The sequence below is a fragment of the Orcinus orca genome, chromosome 3, assembly GCF_937001465.1.
Source record: "Orcinus orca chromosome 3, mOrcOrc1.1, whole genome shotgun sequence".
Classification (NCBI taxonomy): domain Eukaryota; kingdom Metazoa; phylum Chordata; class Mammalia; order Artiodactyla; family Delphinidae; genus Orcinus; species Orcinus orca.
In genome coordinates, this window is record NC_064561.1 from 75,067,012 (window position 1) to 75,090,656 (window position 23,645).

General features: G+C 36.6%; 1 protein-coding gene across 5 annotated transcripts in view; it reads left to right on the forward strand.

Moving 5' to 3' along the window:
- Positions 1-23,645, forward strand: part of AFF4 (ALF transcription elongation factor 4) — a 93,232-nt gene that overhangs the window by 50,570 nt on the left and 19,017 nt on the right. For all 5 annotated transcript variants that reach the window (XM_004279913.3, XM_033405904.2, XM_033405901.2 and 2 more), the window contains 12 exons: positions 7,464-7,500; positions 9,191-9,239; positions 11,497-11,551; positions 12,002-12,039; positions 12,486-12,648; positions 13,257-14,174; positions 16,227-16,315; positions 16,925-17,165; positions 21,035-21,129; positions 21,743-21,806; positions 21,920-22,056; positions 23,453-23,524. In XM_004279913.3, coding sequence (XP_004279961.1) covers positions 7,464-7,500; positions 9,191-9,239; positions 11,497-11,551; positions 12,002-12,039; positions 12,486-12,648; positions 13,257-14,174; positions 16,227-16,315; positions 16,925-17,165; positions 21,035-21,129; positions 21,743-21,806; positions 21,920-22,056; positions 23,453-23,524 — 1,958 coding nt within the window. The remainder of the gene's footprint in view (positions 1-7,463; positions 7,501-9,190; positions 9,240-11,496; positions 11,552-12,001; positions 12,040-12,485; positions 12,649-13,256; positions 14,175-16,226; positions 16,316-16,924; positions 17,166-21,034; positions 21,130-21,742; positions 21,807-21,919; positions 22,057-23,452; positions 23,525-23,645) is intronic.

Here is a 23,645-nt window from a genome sequence, read left to right on the forward strand (position 1 = left end):
TACACGCAGCACTGAACCATTTAGATGGCGTCAATGTGTAGAATAGTTCCTAGCACATAATAGCTATTCAGTAAATGTTTATTGACTGAATTTGGGTATATATACTCAGGTAACTATGTTTAGATTTTTGATATTTATTAAACAGCTCAGTTAGCTGCTTAATGATCATTGCTTTGGTTGGGTTGCTTTTACAGGGTTTTGCTCTTTTATAGCTTGTCTCATGCTCTGAATTTTCAGTGAATACAGCTTCACATATAATATAGCTTAAAGCTTTATATGAAGCTTTAACAGGTATTTATTCTCCTTGTGCACTGACCGTATGGACTAAGTCTAATGAGCGGACAGAGAAGGGACAAAGTTTTGATACTCAGGGAATTTGGAGACGGCATCCTAGAGAAGATGACAACAACCGGGATTAGAGCGGGAAGTGCAGGAGTGCCAGAAGCACATGGGAAGAAGAGGACCACAACAGAGAAGATTTCCTACCCATTAACAGATCTGAAAGAGCAGTTCACAGTCATGGGTGAGAATTTGAGTTTAAGAACATACTTGGAGAGCTAGTTTATTAGTGAATCACTATCATTTGCTTAACCATTCTTTATCTGTGCCATTTAAAAGCAACACAACAACAACAAAAAAATCCAGTCTGTTCCATGTTGTTCTCCAGCTACTCCTCCACTTTAGAGTTAATCTTATTAAAGAGTGGTTCATATTTGCTGTCTATATACTTTCCTCCATTTAATCCTCAGTGCAAGCTGATCTTGCTTTCACTCTCAGTGTCTCACCAAAAACATTAAGATCACCAGGGGCCCATTTTGGCAACTCCAATTAATGTTTTTCATTTTTTATCTTCATTGAGCTTCTCATGAGTATTGAATGTTGTTTAACCTATTTCTTCCTTGTCTCCCACTATACACTGCTCATCTAGATTTACTTTGTTTCTTCAGTTGCTCATTTTTCTCTTCTGTCTCTCCCTCTACCATTAAAAGTAAGTTTTCCGGGCATTGTGTTGAGTACTATAAGAGAATTCAAAAGAAGAAATGTGTTCTGCCAATGTGTCAAGCATTTGGTTGTGGAAATGAAGTAATACAAAAGAAAGAAAAAAGAATTACATGTTAGTGTTTAATTGGATGCACAGTTAAACATGAGGAGAAGTCATTTTTCTCCCAACCAAAAAGCAAAGAGAAAAACAAGCATGGTTCTCTTCTGCTGTTCCATATCTTAGTGAAGCTAGAAAACCTTATAGGAGTTATGTTTGGCACTTTGCTCTTCATCACACCTCATAGACTGTCACCAAGTCCTAATGATTTTAACTCCTTTAATGCATTTCAATTTCATTCATTTTTCTCCATCTTTATTGTTACCGCTGTGGTAAGTCAGTGGTCTCCAGAGTGGAAAACATATACCCCAGTGTTGTGTGCATTAGAGAATGGGGGATGGGGGTGAAAAGTTTATTCTTATTTTTTAGTTCTAAAAATCCCAATTTATTTGCTTTTTAATTTTAAAAGAAAAATCAAATACGTACATTTTGCTGTCTCTTGATCCAAATGGCAGATGGTCACATTTTATGTCTGGTATGTGAGGTATCCCAAGAGAAGTTTAGGTCTTTTCAATATGGAAAATTGATAGAGTTGTTTTCATTCATTTGTTCTTCCTAGCTGTGTCATATTGCAGTTTTAAGTGTGCTTGGTTAAGATAATTTACAGATTGTATTAACTGGTTTTAATTCAACTAATCTTCACTAATGCACAAATGGCTTAAAAGACCTACCTGCAGTGAAACTACTGGATGAAAGTAACACTAAAATGCATTTCTGACCAAACAAGAAAATGGCAGAGTTGAGATTGTCCTTCTCCTGTTATGAGCTCTTCATCTGCCACTACAAAGTAGAAACAAAGATGCCATAAGCAGAAAAAATGCATGTTTATCATTAACCTTGCCTTTAGTGTATATAGCAAGTGCCTTGAGATAGTAACTGATGAAACTGAAAGCATCATAATTTGTACTTAGTGATATTTTGAATTATGTGGTATTCAGTTCAGTCGTTATACGTAGATCAGGCCTAATAAAATTTTATTAAAAACTTCTTTTGATGTTTCTCCCAGTGTTCTATAATCTTTGTTTAAAAACTCAGTCTTTTTACTCCAATGAAAATGACTGAAATCCACTACAGAGAGAACACAGAGAAAACATACTAAAATGCGTTCTTTTGTCAGGAAACACTATTGAAACAGGCTTAGAAAGCAAAGCTAAAGATTCAAGAAACAAATATTAGAATAAATCATGCAGTGTACAAAGTTAGCTATATATAGATTGATGAAAGTGCAGGTGCTTCTGGTAGTTTAAGATATTGTTAGATTCTTTTTTAGTTATAAAATACTTGAAAAGCAATTTTTTGTGTGTATACCACTCAAAGAAAGATATAACAGAAGTTAAATCCTAAAGTATAAATAATTTTTCTTCCTCCTTCCTTCATGGAGAACCTGTGTGGCACTCCCAGATACCTTTTATACTAATGCAGAAGTTCACTGATTATTTGTTTAATGACATAAGAAGTTAGCTCACTTATAAAAAAAAAAAAAAGAAAAGAATTCATCGAAAGGGTGCTTAATCCATAATGATTCTGAAGAATATCTGGCTCTGACCTAGTCGCCCAAACCACTACAATGTTAGTATTTTAAAATAATCACATCAAAAATAAATGTAGTCTCTGTACCTCTCTATCTTGAATTATATAAACGCATAATTCAAGCTAAAAAAACCATGAATTAGACATCTCCTTCCCTTCCTTTCTCTCCCTCCCTCTTCTCTCCTTCCTCCCTCCCTCACTCCTTTCTCCCTCTCCCCTCTTCCCTCTCACTCTTTCACACACAAGTCCCAAATACATTAGATCTTTTCATAACATATTTAAAATAATAATAAATTAAACCCTCTTCTTAGAATAAAAGTAATGTCTTAATGAGTGAAAAAGTGACTGCCTCAAGCTAGGAAAAAAGGATTTAAAAAATAATGTCATTACTATGTATTTTTTATTGTTGACAGAAACTATTGTCATATGTGCAAACTTTAAAGACTTAGAAACAGAATTTTCTAACTTCAGTGGGTTTTGAACCTATTTCCTAAAAATATTAAACCACAACCTTTTATTTTCTTGAAAACCTGTTTTGTATCATTGAACATTGGAAATCTATTAGCTCAATTTCAACAGAAACCTTTGCATAATTAAGGTATAAATTGAAATTTTGATATCGTGATTTAGTAAGTATAGCACTTCCATTTGTATAGCTGTGTCTTTGTGATGTCCAGTGAAACCAAATATCAAGCCAGTTTTGGTGTCAGACCTTTGAAGCACTATATATTTTGTGTGTGTGTAAGAAAAGTGTTGTTGTCATTGATAAATATAATTTTTAAATTACTCTAGAATATTATCTGAGCCCTTTAAAATTTCAGTATTTTGGTTTTACATAATATATACTAGTTAAATAACAATGCATACAGTATACGTATTTGGGAGATACAAATGCAAAAATTTCTTAGTGGTGGGAGGTACATGATCAAAAAAGCTTGGAGACCAGTTTGTTTAAGCTGTTGTCATCTCCTATTTGTACCACTGCAGTTATCTCCTAACAAATATCTTTACTTCCATTCTAGATTTCTCAAAGCTGTTCTCTACTTAATAGCCAAGGTAATCATCACAATATGCAGATGTGCTTGTATAATTCTTCTGCTTAGTAAATTGCACACACACACAAATCTTTAATATGGTCTATAAAGTCTATAAACTATGTGATCTAGCCTCTCTGGTCCTGAGTCTAGTTTCTTAACCCTCTTCCTTCTGTACTTTTTCCTCCCATGGGCTGCCTTTAAGTTCTTTATACTAGCTGTGCTTCTGTTCTTTCTTGCCTTTACACATGCTTTTCTCTCTACCCTAAACACTTAACCTTTCCCTTCGTTTCCCAGTTTACTTCCTACATAACCGTCAAATTTCATATTGAACAGTACCTACTCAGGGAAGCCTTTGTTCATTTTCCCAGTCAGGGGTGTGTGTGTGTGTTTGTGCGTGTATGTATGTATCTGTATGTGTCTGTTTCGCGTGCACACACACACACAATTGTAAGCTCTTTTATAATGCTGTGTAAGCATTTGCCCTTCATTGTACTTAACACAATTGCTATTTTACCGTGATTTGCATGAGTAGTTGCAAAGATATTCATTGACATTAAGCTCCATGAGGACAAGGCCCATGTTAGTTTTTGCTTAATTCTGTTTTTCCAGTACTTAGATATGTGAGTGAATGTTTTATCAAGGAGTTTGGGTTTCATCCCTAGGAAAAACAAAGAGCCATTGGAGGCTCTGTGAAAAATAGGAGTAATTATGACAAATACTAAGACTTGGGCTTTAGAAAGGTCAACTAGAGGCTATAGCTGAGTGAAGGAGAGAGAGACTAGAGCCAGGAAAATCCATTAGATGGCCATCGTAGATGAAGAGAGGTGAGGACCTAAAGTCTTTGCAGCGTAGATGGAGAGGAGAAGGTGTTGCATGTAGTAGATGGTCTGGAGACAGAATCCAGTAGCATTGGTAACTAGCTGACTGATTATTGTCAGAGCTGAGGGGACGGAGTCAGAGATTACTTAAAAGCTTGGGCTATTAAACTTTTAGGCCATTTACTAGGTAAATGAGTATAAGACAATTAGCCTTTCAAGGGGGGTGGAGAATTCTCTTCATTTTTAATAAGATTCACAGGAGTGACCTCTTGGCCACTGCTGTATTTAAAGAGTGTTTTAGAATAGCTTTATTGAGATATAATTCACATACCATACAAATTATCCATTCAGAGTATACAATTAAATGGTTTTGATTATATTTATAGACATATGCAACGATTACAACAGTCAATTTTAGAACATTTTGGAAAATTCGTGGTGGTCCAGTGGTTAGGACTCTGTGCTTTCACTGCCAAGGGCCTGGGTTCAGTTCCTGGTCGGGGAACTAAGATCCCACAAGCCACATGGCACAGCCAAAACTAAACAAACAAACAAATAAATAAATAATTTTTTAGAACATTATCACCTCAAAAGGAAACTCCCTACTGTTTAGCTATCAACCTTTTCCCCTCTGTTCCCCTCCCAGTGCTACCCAACTACTAATCTGTTCTCTATAGATTTCCCTTTTCTGGACATTTCATGTAAATGGAATCATATCATATATGGTCTTTTGCAACTGGATTCTTTCACTTGGCATAATGTTCAAGGTTCTTCCAAGTTGTAGCATGTATCAGTTCCTTCATTATTTTTTATGGCCAAATAATATTCCATTGTATAGATGTATATCATTTTGTTTCTGAATTCATCAGCTGATGGACATTTGGGTTGTTTTGAGCTTTTTGTTTTGTTTTGTTCTGAGCTTTTGCCTACTATGAATAATACTTCTGTAAACCTTTGTATGCAAGTTTTTGTGTGGACATATGTTTTTGTTTCACTCGGTTATACACCTGGGGGCAGAATTGCTGGGTCATATGGTAACTCTATGTTTAATCATATGAGGTACTGCCAGAATGTTTTCCAAAGCAGCTAGCCGCACCATTTTGTATTTCCCATTAGGCTTTCAATTCCTCCACATTCTTGTCAACACTTCTGATTCTCTGTCTTTTTGATTCTAGTCATCCTAGTAAGTGTGAAGTGGTTATCTCATTGTGGGTTTGATTTGTATTTCCCCCCAGTGACAAATGATGTTGAACATCTTTTCATGTGCTTTCTGGCCGTTTGTATATCTTTTTTGGAGAAATATATAGTCAGATCCTTTGCCCCCTTTATCATTGGTTTACTTGACTTTTATCATTGAGTTGTAAGAGCTCTTTATATATTGTAGATACCAGTCTCTTATCAGATATATGATTTGCAAATATTTTCTCCCAATTTGTGTGTTGTCTTTTCACTTTTTTTCTTAGAATATTTTTGTTTTTATTGGCATTATTATTATTTTATGGTAGTGTCTTTTCACTTTCTTGATGGTGTCCTTTGAAGTACAAAAGTGCTTAATATTGTTTTTGGGGTTTTTTTGCGGTATGCGGGCCTCTCACAGCTGTGGCCTCTCCCGTTGCAGAGCACAGGCTCTGGACGCACAGACTCAGTGGCCATGGCTCACAGGCCCAGCCGCTCCGTGGCACGTGGGATCCATCCGGACCGGGGCACGAACCCGCGTCCCCTGCATCGGCAGGCGGACTCTCAACCACTGTGCCACCAGAGAAGCCCAAAAGTTCTTAATATTGATGAAATCCAATTTACCTGTTTGTTTCTTTTGTGTCTTGTGCTTTTGGTGTCATGTAAGAATTCTTTGCCAAATCCAAGGTCATTAAGATTTGGGCACTACATTTTCTTCTAAGAGTTTTGTAGTTTTATCTCTTATCTCTTACATTTAGGTCTTTGATCCATTTCAAGTTAATTTTTTTTAATATTGTCTGTGGTAAGCATCCGACTTCATTCTTTTGCATATGGCTGTTCACTTGTCCCAGAACTTTTGTTGAAAAGAGAATTCTTTCCCTGTTGGATGGTCTTCACACCCTTGTTGAAAATCAGTTGACAATTGATGTAGGTTTACAGTTTTTTTTAACACCAAAACTATATTTTAGCTTAGATACTGTTAGGATTTCTCTTTCACAGATAATTCTGTCATTAAAGGAAGATTGTGCTTATTTTTAAGTAAGCTGTTACAGATGTTAGGGATATTTGTGTAATCTTAGTACTACATTGTGTACCACAGACTTCACCTAGAAAAATGCACAATTTGCACTTGTGAAACAGCTGTTCTGATCTTGAAAGTTGAGTTTGGAAAGTCATGTTTCTTTCACGGACAGTGACGTTTTGGTTTTCTTTTCTTTTTGGCTTTCTTTTTACGGATGCTTCCTGAATGCCAGGCACTGTGCTAGTAGGGCTTACAAAGAAGTATATAAAACGAGTATGGAAAATCTCTTCCTCAGTTTGCTAATTGTAAGATATTGGGAGCAGGGAGAGGAAGTAAAATGACATGGGAATAACATAGTAGGAGTTGCTAGTTCATAAAAGTGGTATATTTTGAGTCTATATAGTTTGTACAGCTATTTTCACTCTAGTATATGGTTATTAGTATTACTTTTTTAAAAATAATATTTTCTTAAGACCAAGAGTTAAATTAGGATATGAGTACCATGGATGCTGCTGAATAGAAATGAATGATAAAGACTTACATAGCTTGATGCTTTTTGTATTAAGCTCTGGGAAACTCTGTTATTGACCACAAAATTGCTGAGGCTGATCAGATGGAATCATTAAATTCTTTTGGTGTTTTTTTCTTTTATGCATTCTTAGGAACTCAACAGGATCTTTCATGGAATTAGCTGGAATTGAATAGTTTAATTTGAAGCATTTTTCTCTAATGAACCTTTTTCTCTTAATGTCACTATACAATTTTATGTCCCTTTTTCTTAGGAGTCTCAGCAGTCCAATTTTGGCCCTGGAGAACAAAGTGAGTATTTCTTTTCCTCTTGGTTTTCAAATTAAGCTGTTTGTTGCACATTCATTTCTCATGGTCACATCATGTATTTCTTTAATAATTCTTTTGTATGTCTTATCCCAGTTTTTAAAATTTTTTTGGCCACACCGCATGGCATGTAGGATCTTAGTTCCCCGACCAGGGATTGAACCTGCATCCCCTGAAGTGGGAGCGAGGAGTCTTAATCACTGGACCACCAGGGAAGTCCCTTATCCCAGTGTTTATCTGATGATCAGTAATGGATTGAACTGAATCTTGGCTTGAAAGATGAAGAATTAAAGATCATTGGAGATCAAAATTAACTGTTTTTACTAAGTATTTGAACTAATAGTTCAGAGTTCATGAATTCAATTTGATGGGCACCTCATAACCCCAAGAGCCATACTTCTGTCTTTCCATCTCCTTCATGAAGATACTGGGTTCTATTATGGTAAAACTCCAGGCAAGAAGGAGTCATTGTAGCTTACCATGGCTCTTCTCTTCCCATATCTATATTTATCTATTCTTCCTGGGTGTTTTTGGCTGGGAAGAAAGTCTCCTGTCTGCTACACAACTCCCCTCCACCTCCACTCTCTTGGCCTCTCAAAAGAACTTGAGGGGAAGATAGCCTTGGGGAATTCAAGTGTGATTCAAAGAGTTGATGGCTGTGTGAATTGGTAATGGTAAGGTCAGGAACCTTGCAAATGTTTGGGCTTCACCATATAGCTCTTTAACAAAACAAATGTTCTTTTGCCAAGAGCAATAACTTTTCAGGTAGATTTACTCTGGTAATAAGCTATTTTGGGAGATTAATATGTGGAGCATTTTAATCCTTAGTTGTCTTTAGTGATCTTAAAGCAGAGACAAAACTAGAAGAATATCCATTTTAAGGTTAACAAACTTTTTATGTATCTGTTTCTTTGTTCTGCCTTAAAGCTGCAGTTACAGGAAAAAAAGGACCCAACATTGTTGATATACAGCAAATAGCTAGCTGTAGGCCAGAAAGTTTACATTTTCTCTTAAAATCTTCTAAGAATGTCTCATCCTTACTTCTCCCCTTCCCCCATTCTCTCTCCCCAAAGCTCCCTATTGGCACCCGGGCTCATAAGCTTCACCTACTCTTTATTACCTGTATATTTCACTTAATTTATTTTAGAACTGTTTTTATATCAGTATAAAGCTCTAGTTCATTATTTTTAAAAAGCAAAATTGTATTATATTGTTGAAAGTATTGTAATTTGTTTATCTAGTCCCCTGTAGATGGACATTGGTTTCCAGTTTTTGCTGTTGCAAATCATACTATAATAAACTGTGTGTGTGTGTCTGTGTGTGTCCGCGTGTCTGTGTGTTTATGTATTCCTCTAGATATACCTGTAAGGTAAATTCCTTTCCTTATAATTGCTAGGTCAGTGGATATGTGCATTTACAGTATTGGTAAGATAATATTATCAGATTGCTCTCCAGAAAGATTGTATGAGTTTAGAGCCCTATCAATGACATAGGAACATGCCTATTTCCACCAGTATTTCATATTATCGCATTTTAAGGTGTTAACCAAATTGATGGATGAAGAATTTTATCCCAATTTTATGATTTATATTTCTTTGAGGTTATATTGATAGATATTTAAAAATATAAATAGCCATACTATAGTTGCTGATTTCTGCATTGCTTTTTGTTCCAGAAAGATATAATCCTTCTTCTAAAACTTCCAATGGGCACCAGTCTAAATCGTAAGTTTATGGCTTAGTAAGTTTAATGTTTGTCTTTTTTTGCTAAAAGTCTAACTGTAGTCTCGATATTTAGAACAACACTTAGAAATATGTACTTAATCTTTTAAGGCAGCGGTAGGCAAACTTTTATATAAAGGGCCAGATAGTGAAATAGTTTAGGCTTTAGGGGCCAAATGGTTTCTGTCTCAACTACTCAATTCTGCAGTTGTAGCATGAAAGCAGCCATAGACTATGGGTGTGGCTATGTTCCAATAAAACTTTCTTTACAAAATAGGTCTAGATTTCGCTTGTGGATCATAGATTGCCTACCCCTGATCTGCGATTGCGATTACACTTTTTTCTCATCTTTCAGAAGTGTGTGTGTGTGTGTGTGTGTGTGTTGATAGCTTGTTTTTAATTTTAAAAAAAACATGAAAAAGTATAGGATTCTTCTTAGTATGCCCTCCATTTGACCACTAAGTGTAGAATATTAAAGCAACATAGTTCATACTGTATAAGTTTTCCTGCTTTTATTTTGTAGGTAGACCCAGGAATATATTGGCTTGACCAAAAAGTTCATTCGGGTTTTTCTATAACATCTTACGAAAAACCCGAATTAACTTTTTGGCCATCCCAATAAATCAAAATACGATAGGGTTGTATATTGGATAATAATAAATTCCAAGCTTAAAGAATGAACTAACTACTGAATTCCTGAGACCACAATTTAACCCAATGATTAAAACAAAATTCTAAAGAAACTGGCCACAGTGCTAGCTTTATACCATAACCACAGTCTATACTGATAACATCAGCCTCTTCAGCTAAACATAGTGGGAGCTGAGAATGAAAATATATGAATGCAAGGAGATTAGCCTCACTGCTGAAGAATTCAAATTATGTAAATTCCTATTTATCATGTTTATTCATGGGCAGAAAACTGATGGGAGCTTACCATGTATGTGCATATCACTTTGGTTGCTGACAGAACAAAAGCATGAAGGACCTTGAGCGGTCTGGTAAAAGCTTTGACATATTCACATGTGTAAACAGGTTCACTGAGCTGCCATTATTAAAGCATAAGGGCTGAGAGAATTCAGAGTAAGTACATTTCTTTACAGGAAATCAGTCATAAAGATGCACTAAGCCCTTGTCCAAAAGAAAAAATTTTTTCTCTCTGTCCCACTTAATTGGTCATCCTTAGAACACTTTTCCTAATTCTGTAAGCATGTGGTTACTTTGTTTCAAGGTGATCTTTTATGTGGTACTCTGAATTTGGGATCAGATTTAGAAACTCAGGTTAAGCTTTGAGCGGGGAGTATAAGTAGTTGTTGGAGTGAAAGAAGATTTCCTTTCCGCTGATTGGAGACTGTCATGAAATTTTAAGAAGAAAGGTAAATGGAGCTAGTGGTAATGAGAAATTAAACATTTTCTAGTTGTAGTTCTCCCTAAGCTTTGTATTAATTTTTCCTTTCTTGTAAAAAGGCAAGGAGTGTTTTGTGGTTCATTACTCAGTTTTTAATTTTGGTCTTATGGCCTTAAGGAAAATTTAAATCTGCAATTTTACTTTCAAAAACTAATTCCAGAAACTATCAACTTATAGTATTTATTTGTGGTTTTTTTGATCAAGGAAGATTTGGAGACTGGAGTTTATTTTTAATTTATACATGGTTATTTCTCTTGTATAACCAAGGTTCTTACCCAAAATTGTTACATCTGCAAGGATCAGTCGTCTTTCATAGCAAGGCATTTATGAACTAGAACTTTGACTGTGTGTTCTGGTTTTCACAATCACCCAAGTGTACATATCTCTTCATGAAACACTGGGGACAGTGAAAGAGAATTGCTGATGCTTTCATTTTATCTTCCTTCCTTTTAGGAGTTATATTTCTCTAGTGGACTGTTGGGTATGCATATGGTCATTTGTTTTAATAATGGAAGAGTTTGTGTGTATGCAATTGGAGAAAAGCTAGAGATAACAGAAGTGAGTATAAGAGTTTGTGGAAGGTAGCTTTTGTTTAATTAGAAAAGAAAGATGAATATTGTACTTATGGAAAAGTGAGCTTCCAAAACTGTTAAATTCCACCTTTCTTAATTTTTTACTCTAGATGTGCACCAGACCAGATAGAGTAAGACTTACTTGTTGTTTTCTTTATTTTTCAAGTAAATCTTTGGCTACCACAGTGATTATTCCTAGAATTATTGGTAGATATTTAATACTCTGGTATGCCATGATGAAGTTCCAAAAATAATAATTCTTTCTGCGTTTTCCTTTTAGTATGTTAAAAGATGACTTAAAACTAAGCAGCAGTGAAGACAGTGATGGGGAACAGGTGTGTCTACTACTATATAATTTTGCCAGTTTCATACAGTGTTTTCATTGTAGTTTATAAGAATTATAATTGAATAATACATTTATGATTCAGTTATTTAAAATAAGTTCCTTCCTGCTGTCTGACACTAGAATGTTATAGTTTTCCACTTTGTCTTTAAACCTCCATTTTTTTCTTATTTAAAAAAACTGGCTTTTCCTTAATACTTATCATATATCAGAATATACTCATGAAGCATGAGATTGTTGACAAGAACTATTAACACAGCTTTTAATCTTATCCTGGCAATTATTCTTTAGGTAAAAACAGTATTTTTGTAAGTGTTAAGTGACCATTGATGCATACATTAGAGAAGCCAGTTTTTCTATTAAGATTTCAGATATTGTTCACATCAAGCAGATAGAGTACTATTTATTCATTCACAGATTTCCTCTCATGTTTTAATTTTAGGATTGTGATAAGACAATGCCAAGGAGTACACCTGGAAGGTAGGCATCCTTTTATTTCTTGTTTTATTTAGACTGGAAGGGTCAGTCTGATAACAGTGTAGTGATAGAGTAATTGAATATACTTATAAAAGTAAATATTATCGATTATAAAGTAAATATTATCTATTGTGATGACGGTTTTACAACTCTGTAAATTAACTAAAAATCATTGGATTGTATACTTAAAATGGGTGAATTTTATGGTGTGTAATTTATACCACAGTAAAACTGTTTTTTAAAGGTAAGTACTAATGGCTGAGCCGCATTTCAGATATTTTTAAGGAAGTATTTATTTCATTTATAATGAAGTTTTAGATTCATAGAATTATAAGAGCTTAACAAATAGTAAACATTTTAAATAAAGTTCATTGTCAGATTTGAATGCTTACCTGTTGTCCCTCTAAAAAAAAAAACTTTTGGTCATTTATATGTTTTATCTCTTTTAGTAACTCTGAACCTTCACACCATAATAGTGAAGGGGCAGATAACTCCAGGGATGATTCTAGCAGCCACAGTGGATCTGAAAGCAGCTCTGGATCTGACTCAGAGAGTGAAAGTAGTTCCAGTGACAGTGAGGCAAATGAGCCATCCCAGAGTGCATCTCCTGAGGTGAGAGGGGGGCAAGGGGGTGCCTTCCATAGGCCCTCGGAAGGCCCCTGGTGATGGCCAGTAAACACTAGTTTCAAATATAAAAATGAAGGAAAGAAGATTACATATTCTGACAAAAAGAAACTGAACTGTGTATCTTGGAGGAAATTTAGATACTTCAGTGTCCTTGTTATGTGAACATATTTGGTCTAGAATAGGGACTATTTGCAGTCGTATTTCAGGTCACTAAAATATTGGATTTATTTACTTTGGGTTTTATTTTTGTTTCAACCTGGTAATGTTGTTTAGTTATGGTGGAAAAAAAAGTCTTAAATAGTATAATTTCACTATAGGTTGATAAAATGTTGTTAAAAACCTCTGTGGTACCTACATCATTTGTTTACTTTCTGGAATTAAATGTACTGTATGGTCATTTGGATTCCTGACAGGGATATTCAGTAATTAAATGCTATATATAACATTAAGCCTTTTGCTTTGGTTCAGTCAGAACAATGAAAAACAAATGCCTTTGTGGCATTAGGCATTATGTTTTTCCCTCTTCCTCGAGATTTTAAAGGAAGGAGAAAGTTTCAGTACTGAAAAAGCATACTTCTTTCTCTGTTTTTCAGCCTGAACCACCACCCACAAACAAATGGCAACTTGATAATTGGCTGAATAAAGTGAACCCACATAAAGTGTCACCAGCTTCTTCTGTGGACAGTAATATCCCATCATCTCAAGGCTATAAAAAGGAAGGCCGAGAACAGGGCACAGGGAATAGCTATACTGATCCAGGTGGTCCTAAAGAAACAAGTTCTGCTACTCCTGGACGAGACTCCAAAACTGTCCAAAAGGGATCAGAGAGTGGGCGTGGGAGGCAGAAGTCTCCTGCACAGAGTGACAGCACAGCACAGAGGAGAACTGTAGGCAAAAAACAACCCAAAAAGACTGAGAAGGCAGCTGCTGAAGAGCCCCGCGGAGGCCTGAAGATAGAGAGTGAAACTCCTGTAGACATGGCTACCAGCATGCCCTCCAGCAGACACAAAGCAGCTACCAAAGGCTCAAGGAAACCCAATATAAAAAAGGAGTCCAAATCTTCCCCTCGACCTTCAGCAGAGAAAAAGAAATACAAGTCAACAAGTAAATCTTCCCAGAAATCAAGGGAAATCATAGAAACAGATACCTCATCCTCAGATTCGGATGAAAGCGAGAGCCTTCCTCCTTCCTCACAAACTCCTAAGTACCCTGAGAGTAATAGGACTCCCGTTAAGCCCTCCTCAGTGGAGGAAGAAGATAGCTTTTTTCGGCAACGAATGTTCTCTCCTATGGAAGAGAAGGAACTTCTTTCACCCCTCAGTGAGCCTGATGACAGGTATCCACTTATTGTGAAGATTGACCTGAATCTCTTGACTAGAATACCAGGAAAGCCTTACAAAGAAACAGAGACACCCAAGGGGGAAAAGAAAAATGTTCCAGAAAAGCACACAAGAGAGGCTCAGAAACAAGCCTCAGAAAAAGTTTCCAACAAAGGCAAAAGGAAACATAAGGTTTGTAAAGGGTTTTTGTTGTTGTTGTTGTTTTTTGAACATCAGCATCTAAAATGCAATGGAAATCTCAGTGAGCCAAAAAATAGCTAGTTGAGTCAGCTATGAGGGAAAATAGAGATGAGCCTAAAGCCCCAATGAAGCTCCAGACATAAGAGACTCTTGAAGACCATTCTGCCTCTGCCTGTCTCCTTTAGTAAAGAATTATAGTTTCTAATCAAATAAGAAATGAGCCAGTGCTTCTGTTCATGATGTGTGCTGGCCAGTATAGAGGCGAGAGTGAAGCAGAGATTGCAAACTGGCCTTCACAACATTCTTTAAATTTTGGTTTTCAATGTCTTTAGTTGGGATTATTTACTCTTCAGGTTGTCACAGTCCCTAACACTTTTTTCTCTCTTAACACCCAGACCAAGTCACACTTTTTTTTTTTTTTTTTTGCGGTACGCGGGCCTCGCACTGTTGTGGCCTCTCCCGTTGCGGAGCACAGGCTCCGGACGCGCAGGCCCAGCGGCCATGGCTCACGGACCCAGCCGCTCCGCGGCATGTGGGATCTTCCCGGACCGGGGCACGAACCCGTGTCCCCTGCATCGGCAGGCGGACTCTCAACCACTGCGCCACCAGGGAAGCCCCCTCACAGGTTTTTTATATCAATACCTATAAGTCAAATTTTGATTTTATAAAATGTATGTATATCACCAGGAAACTGGGTGATGATCCCGCATCTTGCGGGATCTTAGTTCCCTGACCAGGGATCAAACCCGGGCCCCGGCAGCAAAAGCACCGACTCCTAACCACTAGACCGCCAGGGAATTCCCAGTGATGATTTTTGAGATTTGCTGCTTTGGTAAAATTAAGTGTCAGGGGCAGTTCCTGAAGATACAGCAGATAGTACTGAGAAGAGACCCAGCCAAGGATAATGAAGAATGTGGATTCCTTTTTCGCATGTTTTCACATGTCCAACTTTAATCATTTGTGTATGGGAACAAATTCTTTTGTTATGCCAGAAAGTTTGCAATATTCATGCCCTGATATTTAAGTCAATAGGAAATCTTAAATGCATCAAGCAAGTATCTTGGGGATTATAGACAGGCCCATAGGTTTTGTTTCAGCAAAAACGTTTTTCAAAAATCTTTAGGCTTGGCTATAAGCAAAAAGATGGACAGTAACAAGTATTGGTGAAGATATGGAGAACTGCAGTGCTGGTGGGAATGTAAAATGATGTAGCCACTTTGGAACATAGTTTAGCAATTCCTCACAAAGTAAATATGTAGTATTACCTTATGACCCAGCAATTGCACTCATAGGTGTATACCCAAGAACAGTGAAAACATGTCCATACAAAAACCTGCACTTGAAAAGTAGAAACAACTCAGTTGATGAATGGATAAATAAAATGTGGTATATCCATACCACCATATATTCAGCCATAAAAAGAAATAAAGTACTGACAAATCTTACAACGTAGATGATCCTTAAAAATATTATGCTAAGTGAAGGGAGCCAGACACAAAGGCCACACATATTGTATGATTACACTTTTTGAAATGTGTAGAATAGGCAAATCCATAAAGACAAAATGTGTAAATTAGTGATTGCCAGATCTGGGGGTGGAGCGAATGGGGAGTGAGTGCCAATGGAGAACAGGGTGCTTTTCGAGATAATGAAAATATTCTAAAATTGATTGTGGTGATAGTTGTACAACTTTGTGAATATGCTAAAAGCCATTGAATTGTGTACTTTTAAAGGGAATTTTATGGTATGTGAATTATATCTGAATTATAATCTCATCCCCAGCCCTCCCCAAATCATTAGGCTGAAAAGATGCCACTAAAAGGCTATTGCAGCATTTCAGCTCTTCTCATCTAAAATAGGAGGCTCCTTCTCAGACTTAAAACCGAATTTATTGAACATCGTTCAAATGAATTCTTTCACTTCACATTTATCTTCTTTCTGAAGTTTATCAGAGATAAACTGTTTGAGGGTAACTAGTACTGGAAACTGAAATTTGATGAATAGAAATCAAACCTAGCTGCTTTTTTTCTATTTTTCATGCAGAATGAAGATGATAACAGAGCCAATGAGAGCAAGAAACCCAAAACGGAAGACAAGAATTCGGCAGGCCACAAGCCATCCAGCAACAAAGAGTACGTTTGCAAAACATGTTACATGTGTGTCAATCTGTTATTTGCTATTGGGTACTTTCTAACATGCTCTTAGACTGTTCCTTTTAGTAAGTGTATGTCATACACATCTATACACAGTCATATACCAAATAGTGGGAGGTTTTGCTTTTAGCTAATTGGGATGAAAAGCAATTAAGATTCAGTCACATCTTCCTCTCTCCTTTTTTTAGTGGAATAGGAGGTATTTATAGGATAAGAATTAAAGTAAAGCTTTACCACTTTCAGGCTCGGTGACAAACTTAGGTATAACTTGCAGGAGACTTACGAGCATTAATATCATCATTCACCATTCATCTTTTCGTTAATTTATTCAACCACTATTTATTGAATACTTGTGTGGCAGGCCAAGGTTTAGGCACTGGGAATACAACCATGATGGAGGGAAACACCAGACAAAATGTCTGCCCTCATGAAATTTACAGTTTTATTTTGTTTTGCAGAAATCATGTGTTCTAGTAATCAAATAGGGAAAAACAAATTTGTCTTGAAAGCAGGCAAAGTCAAGTGGAAAAAATCCATCACTCCTGTATGACCGTGTGGAGAAATGAGGGCATTTGTTTGGTTTGGCAGGTCATCTAAACAGAGTGCTGCTAAAGAAAAAGATTTGTTGCCTTCTCCTGCTGGGCCTGTTCCTTCAAAAGATCCAAAAACAGAGCATGGTTCTCGGAAGAGGACTATTAGTCAGTCTTCTTCCTTAAAGTCAAGTAATAACAGCAACAAGGAAAATAGCAGCAGCAGCAAAAACAGTTCCTCCACATCAAAGCAGAAGAGGACTGAAGGGAAGACTTCCAGTAGCTCTAAGGAGGTCAAGGTAAGGCATTGGGGGCTTGAGCCTTTTGAAAAAAAATCTCCTTGCCATGTGACTTCTCCAAGGTGACACTGTGCTTTGAAAATTTCGTAAACATCTTAATTTTGTAGACCTGTGCATTTTTACTCTCAAAATATCATAATCTTGTTAATAAACTTGTGCAGTGGTCTGAGACCATGAAAGGAATGAAGTCATCTGGCCATATGCATATTGGTTAGGGTAGAAACCCATAATTGGAAAAGTTGGTTATGGAAAAACAGTTGATTATGATCAAATTTGTAAATAGCTCCAGTTGTTGGGTTCTTATCTATGGTTTTAAATGGACTTTGGATTTTTTAGAATTAGATTTTACAAGCAAGTTATACTACTTATAAAGTGATAAAGCAACCATTTGGTTTCATGAAGAAGAAAAAATTTCTTTAGCTGAGCTACCACTGGAATTATTTCTAGAGTATGATCATAATGTGGGGGAATACTGTTAATGTTTGTGGGTATGTAATTAGATCAAAGAAGCTTTTTCAAGGCTATACTTTAGGCTCTCACCCTGAATTTGTTTACCAGGTTATTTGTATTGCTTTCTAAAGTGTTCTGATCAGGAGCAAACTACCTGACAAAATTAAGAAAATACCTAGATTTTTAAGTATATAATTTACTGAATTATTTGTGACTTAAATAAACAGAGACTTAAGAGTTGAAAAAAATTGACTGTTAAAGGCAGTTAGTTGTGCTTATTAAATGTGGTAATTAAATATTTCAAATTTTGAGGTAATTTAAATGGTGAACATCTCAATTGAGATATACAGAAGATGTTTTCTCCTGCTGGACCCTCTTCCATAGTAGTTTAGAGTTAGTCCTAGTGCCCTCGAGGAACCTGTCCTCTTGGCCTCTTTCACTGTCCCAGTTCTCTGTCTACCTCCTGACTGGCTCTTTCTCCATTTCCCATCCTGGAACTGTAGGATTTCAGGCCTGTGTGCTTCTTTCTTTAAATCTCTTCTCCCTCTCTCTGTCTCTGTCTCTCTCTGTCTCTGTCTCTCTCTCTCTCTCTGTCTCTCGCTTTCAATGCACTCATTAAGTGAGCTCACCTGCTCATTTGGCTTCTGTTAGCTCATAGGTAACACTCTCTGTGTCTCTTCCTTATTGGTTTGTCAGGTTCTTGAAAGCAGGGATTTGTATCTCACATGTTTTGTGTTTTATCCAGTGTTTAACTTACTGGATAATGAGGAAACATTTGGATCAAATGTAGTTATTTGGTTCTTTGTTGTTATCAACAAAATATAAAATGTATTGGCCCTGACCCCTTTGATTTCAAGATCTTATGGCACTTAACAGTTGTTAAAATTGTTAATGTTAGTCTTGGCAGTTTCCAGTTTAGGCAATTATATATGGGTTTATTAAAGAAAATTCTATAATTAACTTAGAAAATATGCTCTTTCTCATGTCAACTAAAGAAAAATTAGATAACGTGAAAAACCAAAATTACATATAATTTTTATTTTGTTTTTCTAGATATTTGCTCATATCAAATTTTTGAAATATGCTGGCATAAATTTTGTTCATTATAGTCTCTTATGTTTTTAATATCTATAATATTGCTACTTATGATCCTTTTTTTTTTTTTTTTTTTTTTTTTGCGGTACGTGGGCCTCTCACTGTTGTGGCCTCTCCCATTGCGGAGCACAGGCTCCGGACGTGCAGGCTGAGCAGCCATGGCTCACGGGCCCAGCTGCTCCGCGGCATGTGGGATCTTCCCGGACCGGGGCACGAACCCATGTCCCCTGCATCGGCAGGCAGACTCTCAACCACTGCGCCACCAGGGAAGCCCATGATTCTCTTTTATTTTTAGTATTAGTTTTCTGTGCCATGTTTCTCTTTTCCTTGATCAGTCTCATCAGAGGCTTATCACTTTTACTTGTCTTTTCAAAAAACAACCTTTCTTTGTCTTTATTCTCTGTAGTTTATTTTTGTTTTCTGTTTCATTAACTTACATGCTTTATAATTTCCTTTTAATTTCTTTTTGTTTTGCTGCTCTGTTTATTAACTTTTAAAGATGGATACCTAGCTCAAGTTTTTTAAAATTAATTTTCAGTCCTTTTTCTCTAATATTCTAATATAAGCAGTTAGACTATATATTTTCCTCTAAATACTGCTTTAGCTTAATCTTCAAGATATGGTATATAATATTTTTATAATTCAGTTTAAAATGTTTTTTAATTTCCTTTCTGATTTCATCTTTGATCCAAGACTTATTTAAACGTGTGTTACTCACTTTCCAAACATAGAGATTTTTCTAGTTGTCTTTTGGTTAGTACTTCTACCTTAGTTGCAATGGGGCTGGAAAGTGATCTGCGTGTAGCAGTCTTGATATTTGTTAAGAGTTGCTTTATAAAAGAGCATAGTATACGGTAGATTTTTGTAATGTTCTATATTTGTTTGAAAAGACTGTGTCTTCCACATGAATTGGGGACAGGGAGCTATATAATTCAATTAGATTAATCATGTTTTCACACCTATATGCTGACTGATATTTTGTCAGTTTGTCCTGTTGTCCACTGAGAGAAGTTCTTCTCGTTTTTTTTTAATTGAGATATAGTTGATATATAACATTATATTAGTTTCAGGTGTACAACATAATGATTACATATATGTATATATTGCAAAACAATCACTGCAGTAAGTCTAGTTAGCATCTCTTACCACACATAGTAATTTCTTTTTTTATTTTCAGAAACTTCAGTTTTCCATCAATAAACTTAAACTTAGGCATTTGTAGATCTGTTTATAAAACACAGAGGGAAAGCTGTCCAAGTAATGTTAGATTGCAACAGTATTTAGGAAGCAATTTCATAAACATGCAGACTGTGTAAAGAGCTTAGCATTTTCTCAAATCTCAGGGCTTTTATTTTCATTCTTGAAGGAAACTGTAATGGGTGGAACTGAAGGACTCTTTTACAAGAAAAGAAAAAAAAATGGTTACATGGTTTTTTAAAAATAGATTTTAAGCAGAAGTAATAAAATATATATTATTGTGTCATAGGGCTGGATGGGGAAGCAGTTGGGAGGACAGGGTCATAGCCATTGCATAGAGGTCTGTGTTGATAGGAGACAGGATGGACATGTTGATAGAAGGCAGAATAAAATTTAAGAAAGTGTCCAGGCTCCTTTTTTGGCTGCGGTGGGTCTTTGTTGCAGCACTCGGGGTCAGTAGTTGCGGTATGTGGGATCTTAGTTCCCTGACCAGGGATCAAACCCGGGCCCCCTGCATTGGGAGCATGAAGTCTTAGCCACTGGACCCAGGGGGAGTCCCTGTCCAGGCTTTTGAAATCTGACAGATCTGGACTTAAAGCCGAGTTTCCAGGAATACTGCTTAAAGCTGTTTGAACTTGGACAAGTTACTCAGCCTCCTTGAGACTAATTTTTATTCTATCCTAATAGCAGTACATATTTCATAGGGTTGTTGAAGGATTAATGATTGTGCTAAGTACTTGGTTAACTGAGTGCCTAGTAAGTAGGAGGCACATAGTAGATGTTAGATATTATTGTTGTTTTCATCGACCAGTTATTACCAGTAAATTTTGTTTTAAGTAGTACTGCTATATTGATAATAGTTTTGTGTCTTCCTTATGTTTTTACAAGTGCCAGGGTCAGTGCCTGGCACATAGTAGACCCCTGATATTATAAAGAATATTTTTGGTTATATAAAATGGGCTTATTCCATAAAAAGGACATTTACATTCTGAAATTTTAATATTTTATAACAAGGAAATTAATTACCAAAGGCAATGGAATTTTGTTTGCTTTTTAACCACTGGCTCAAATACTTTTAATTTTAATCTCACAATTTTCAACATAGTTATATATATTTTTTTGGTCAGGAAAAGGCTCCAAATAGCTCTTCTAACTGTCCTCCATCTACACCAACTCCTGATGCTTCTAAGCCTCGGAGAACGAAGCTTGCCTTTGATGACAGGTGAGATAAATATGAATTTTTATGCATTCAAGAAATCATTCCAGTCAGCATATAAAAAACTCATTTTAATTTCTGTCAGTGACCAGAAGAATTGATTGAGTTGTGATCAAAGAATATTCAGATTTTAATTTGAAAGGCACCTACTAGTCCAAGTATTGCTCCTTTACCTTATTAACTCCATGATTCTCATGGGGAATGTGAATAATGTACCTTCCAGTAGAATCTTACTGCTGCTGACTTTACTGTTTAAAATAAGGGCTTTCTTAAATAAGTAAGAGCAATGTTGCTTTTTTTCCCTCCATTTTGATAAAAGGTTATGTTTCCTACCCACATTTTGTTTACTCTCAATCTTTCAAACAACTTGGGTAAGTTAGCAGTTAATAGTAGGGAGTTTGATTTCTGTTTTCCTAGTAGAAAATTTGCCAAGTTGGCCAAAATGATTTATGCTCTTAACCCAATTTAAACATTCATCAGAAAAAACTGAATTGAATGTTTAGTAATAGTTCATTTTCTTTACTTGAGGACATGAAAACTGAGGAATATTAGAGACTAAAGTGAACTAGTATCATGAAAATATTTACCATTTTACTTTTAATAAAAATTTACATTGCAGAAATTATTCAGCAGACCATTATTTACAAGAAGCAAAAAAGCTAAAGCACAATGCAGATGCATTGGTATGTAAATATTCTCCTCACATTTATATATTTAATCAAATTAACTTAAATCTTCATTTGTTCTCATAGTACATCAGTGCGGCTCTCATTTACCTTTATTCTCCTTTCTTCAGTCTGATAGGTTTGAGAAAGCTGTATACTATCTTGATGCTGTGGTATCTTTCATTGAATGTGGGAATGCATTAGAGAAAAATGCTCAGGAATCCAAATCCCCATTCCTTATGTATTCAGAGACAGTGGAGCTCATCAAGTAAGTGGGAAGACTTGCCACATCACTGGCAATAACATTTCTCTGGTCCTTCTAGGAAAAGACTAATATAGTTATATACAGTAAAGCTACAGAGGATCCTTAGTCCTTTATTGTCCTTGGATAAGGAGAACTAGACCCTTCAGTGCAGCAGTCTCCAACCTTTTTGGCACCAAGGACTGGTTTCGTGGAAGACAATTTTTCCACGGACTGGGGGTGGGAGATGGTTTTGGGATGATTCAAGCGCATTACATTATAGTGCACTTTATTTCTATTATTATTACATTGTAATATATAATGAAATTATTATGGAACTCATCATAATGCAGAATCAGTGGGAGCCCTGAGCTTGTTTTCCTGCAACTAGATGGTCCCATCTGGGGGTGATGGGAGACAGTCACACCCAAAGTGTGTTGCTTATGTCCCGTCTACTCTGTAAGATGCAGCTTAATTGTCACTTGCCACTCACTGATAGGGTTTTATTTTGTTTATTTTTATTTTTTTATTTTTTAAATGATTTTATCTATTTATTTTTGGCTGATTGGGTCTTTGTTGCTGCATGTGGGCTTTCTCTAGTTGTGGTGAGCGGGGGCTACTCTTATTTATTTATTTATGGCTGTGTTGGGTCTTCATTTCTGTGCAAGGGCTTTCTCTAGTTGCGGCAAGTGGGGGCCACTCTTCATTGCAGTGCGTGGGCCTCTCACTATCGCGGCCTCTCTTGTTGCGGAGCACAGGCTCCAGACGCGCAGGCTCAGTAATTGTGGCTCACGAGCCTAGTTGCTCCGCGGCACGTGGGATCTTCCCAGACCAGGGCTCGAACCCGTGTCCCCTGCATTGACAAGCAGATTTTCAACCACTGCGCCACCAGGGAAGCCCTACCGATAGGGTTTTGATATGAGTCTGCAAGCGATTTATTATGGTCTCGGTGCAGTCAAACCTCTCTGCTAATGATGATCTGTATTTGCAGCCACTCCCCAGAGCCAGCATCACCGCCTCAGCTCCACCTCAGATCGTCAGGCATTAGATTCTCATAAGGAGCACACAGCCTAGATCCCGCACATGCATAGTTCACAGTAGGGTTCATGCTCCTATGAGAATCTAATGCCGCTGCTGATCTGACAGGAGATGGAGCTCAGGCGGTAATGCGAATTATGGGGAGCAGCTGTAAATACAGATGAAACTTCGCTTGCTCGCCCACTGCTCACCTCCTGCTGTGCTGCCCAGTTCCTAACAGGCCACAGATCAGTACCGGTCCGTGGCCCAGGGGTTGGGGACCTCTGCTTTAGTGGGTATTTTTGCCTTTATTTAGGTTTGATTCTAATGTTTAGAGGACTAAGGAGGTCATAAGACAGATGAAGTATTTCATTTTGTGTCATTTGTTTCTTATATTATCTCACAGATACACCATGAAGCTAAAGAATTACTTGGCACCAGATGCTACAGCTGCAGATAAAAGACTCACAGTACTTTGGTAAGTGTTATGTGTTTTAGCCTCTGCTAGATGACAAAGCAGTTTCATAATGAATTGTGCTATATTCTTCTGAAAGTTATCCTTGAATCTTCCTTCCATAACTCAGTCATAAATCTGTTCT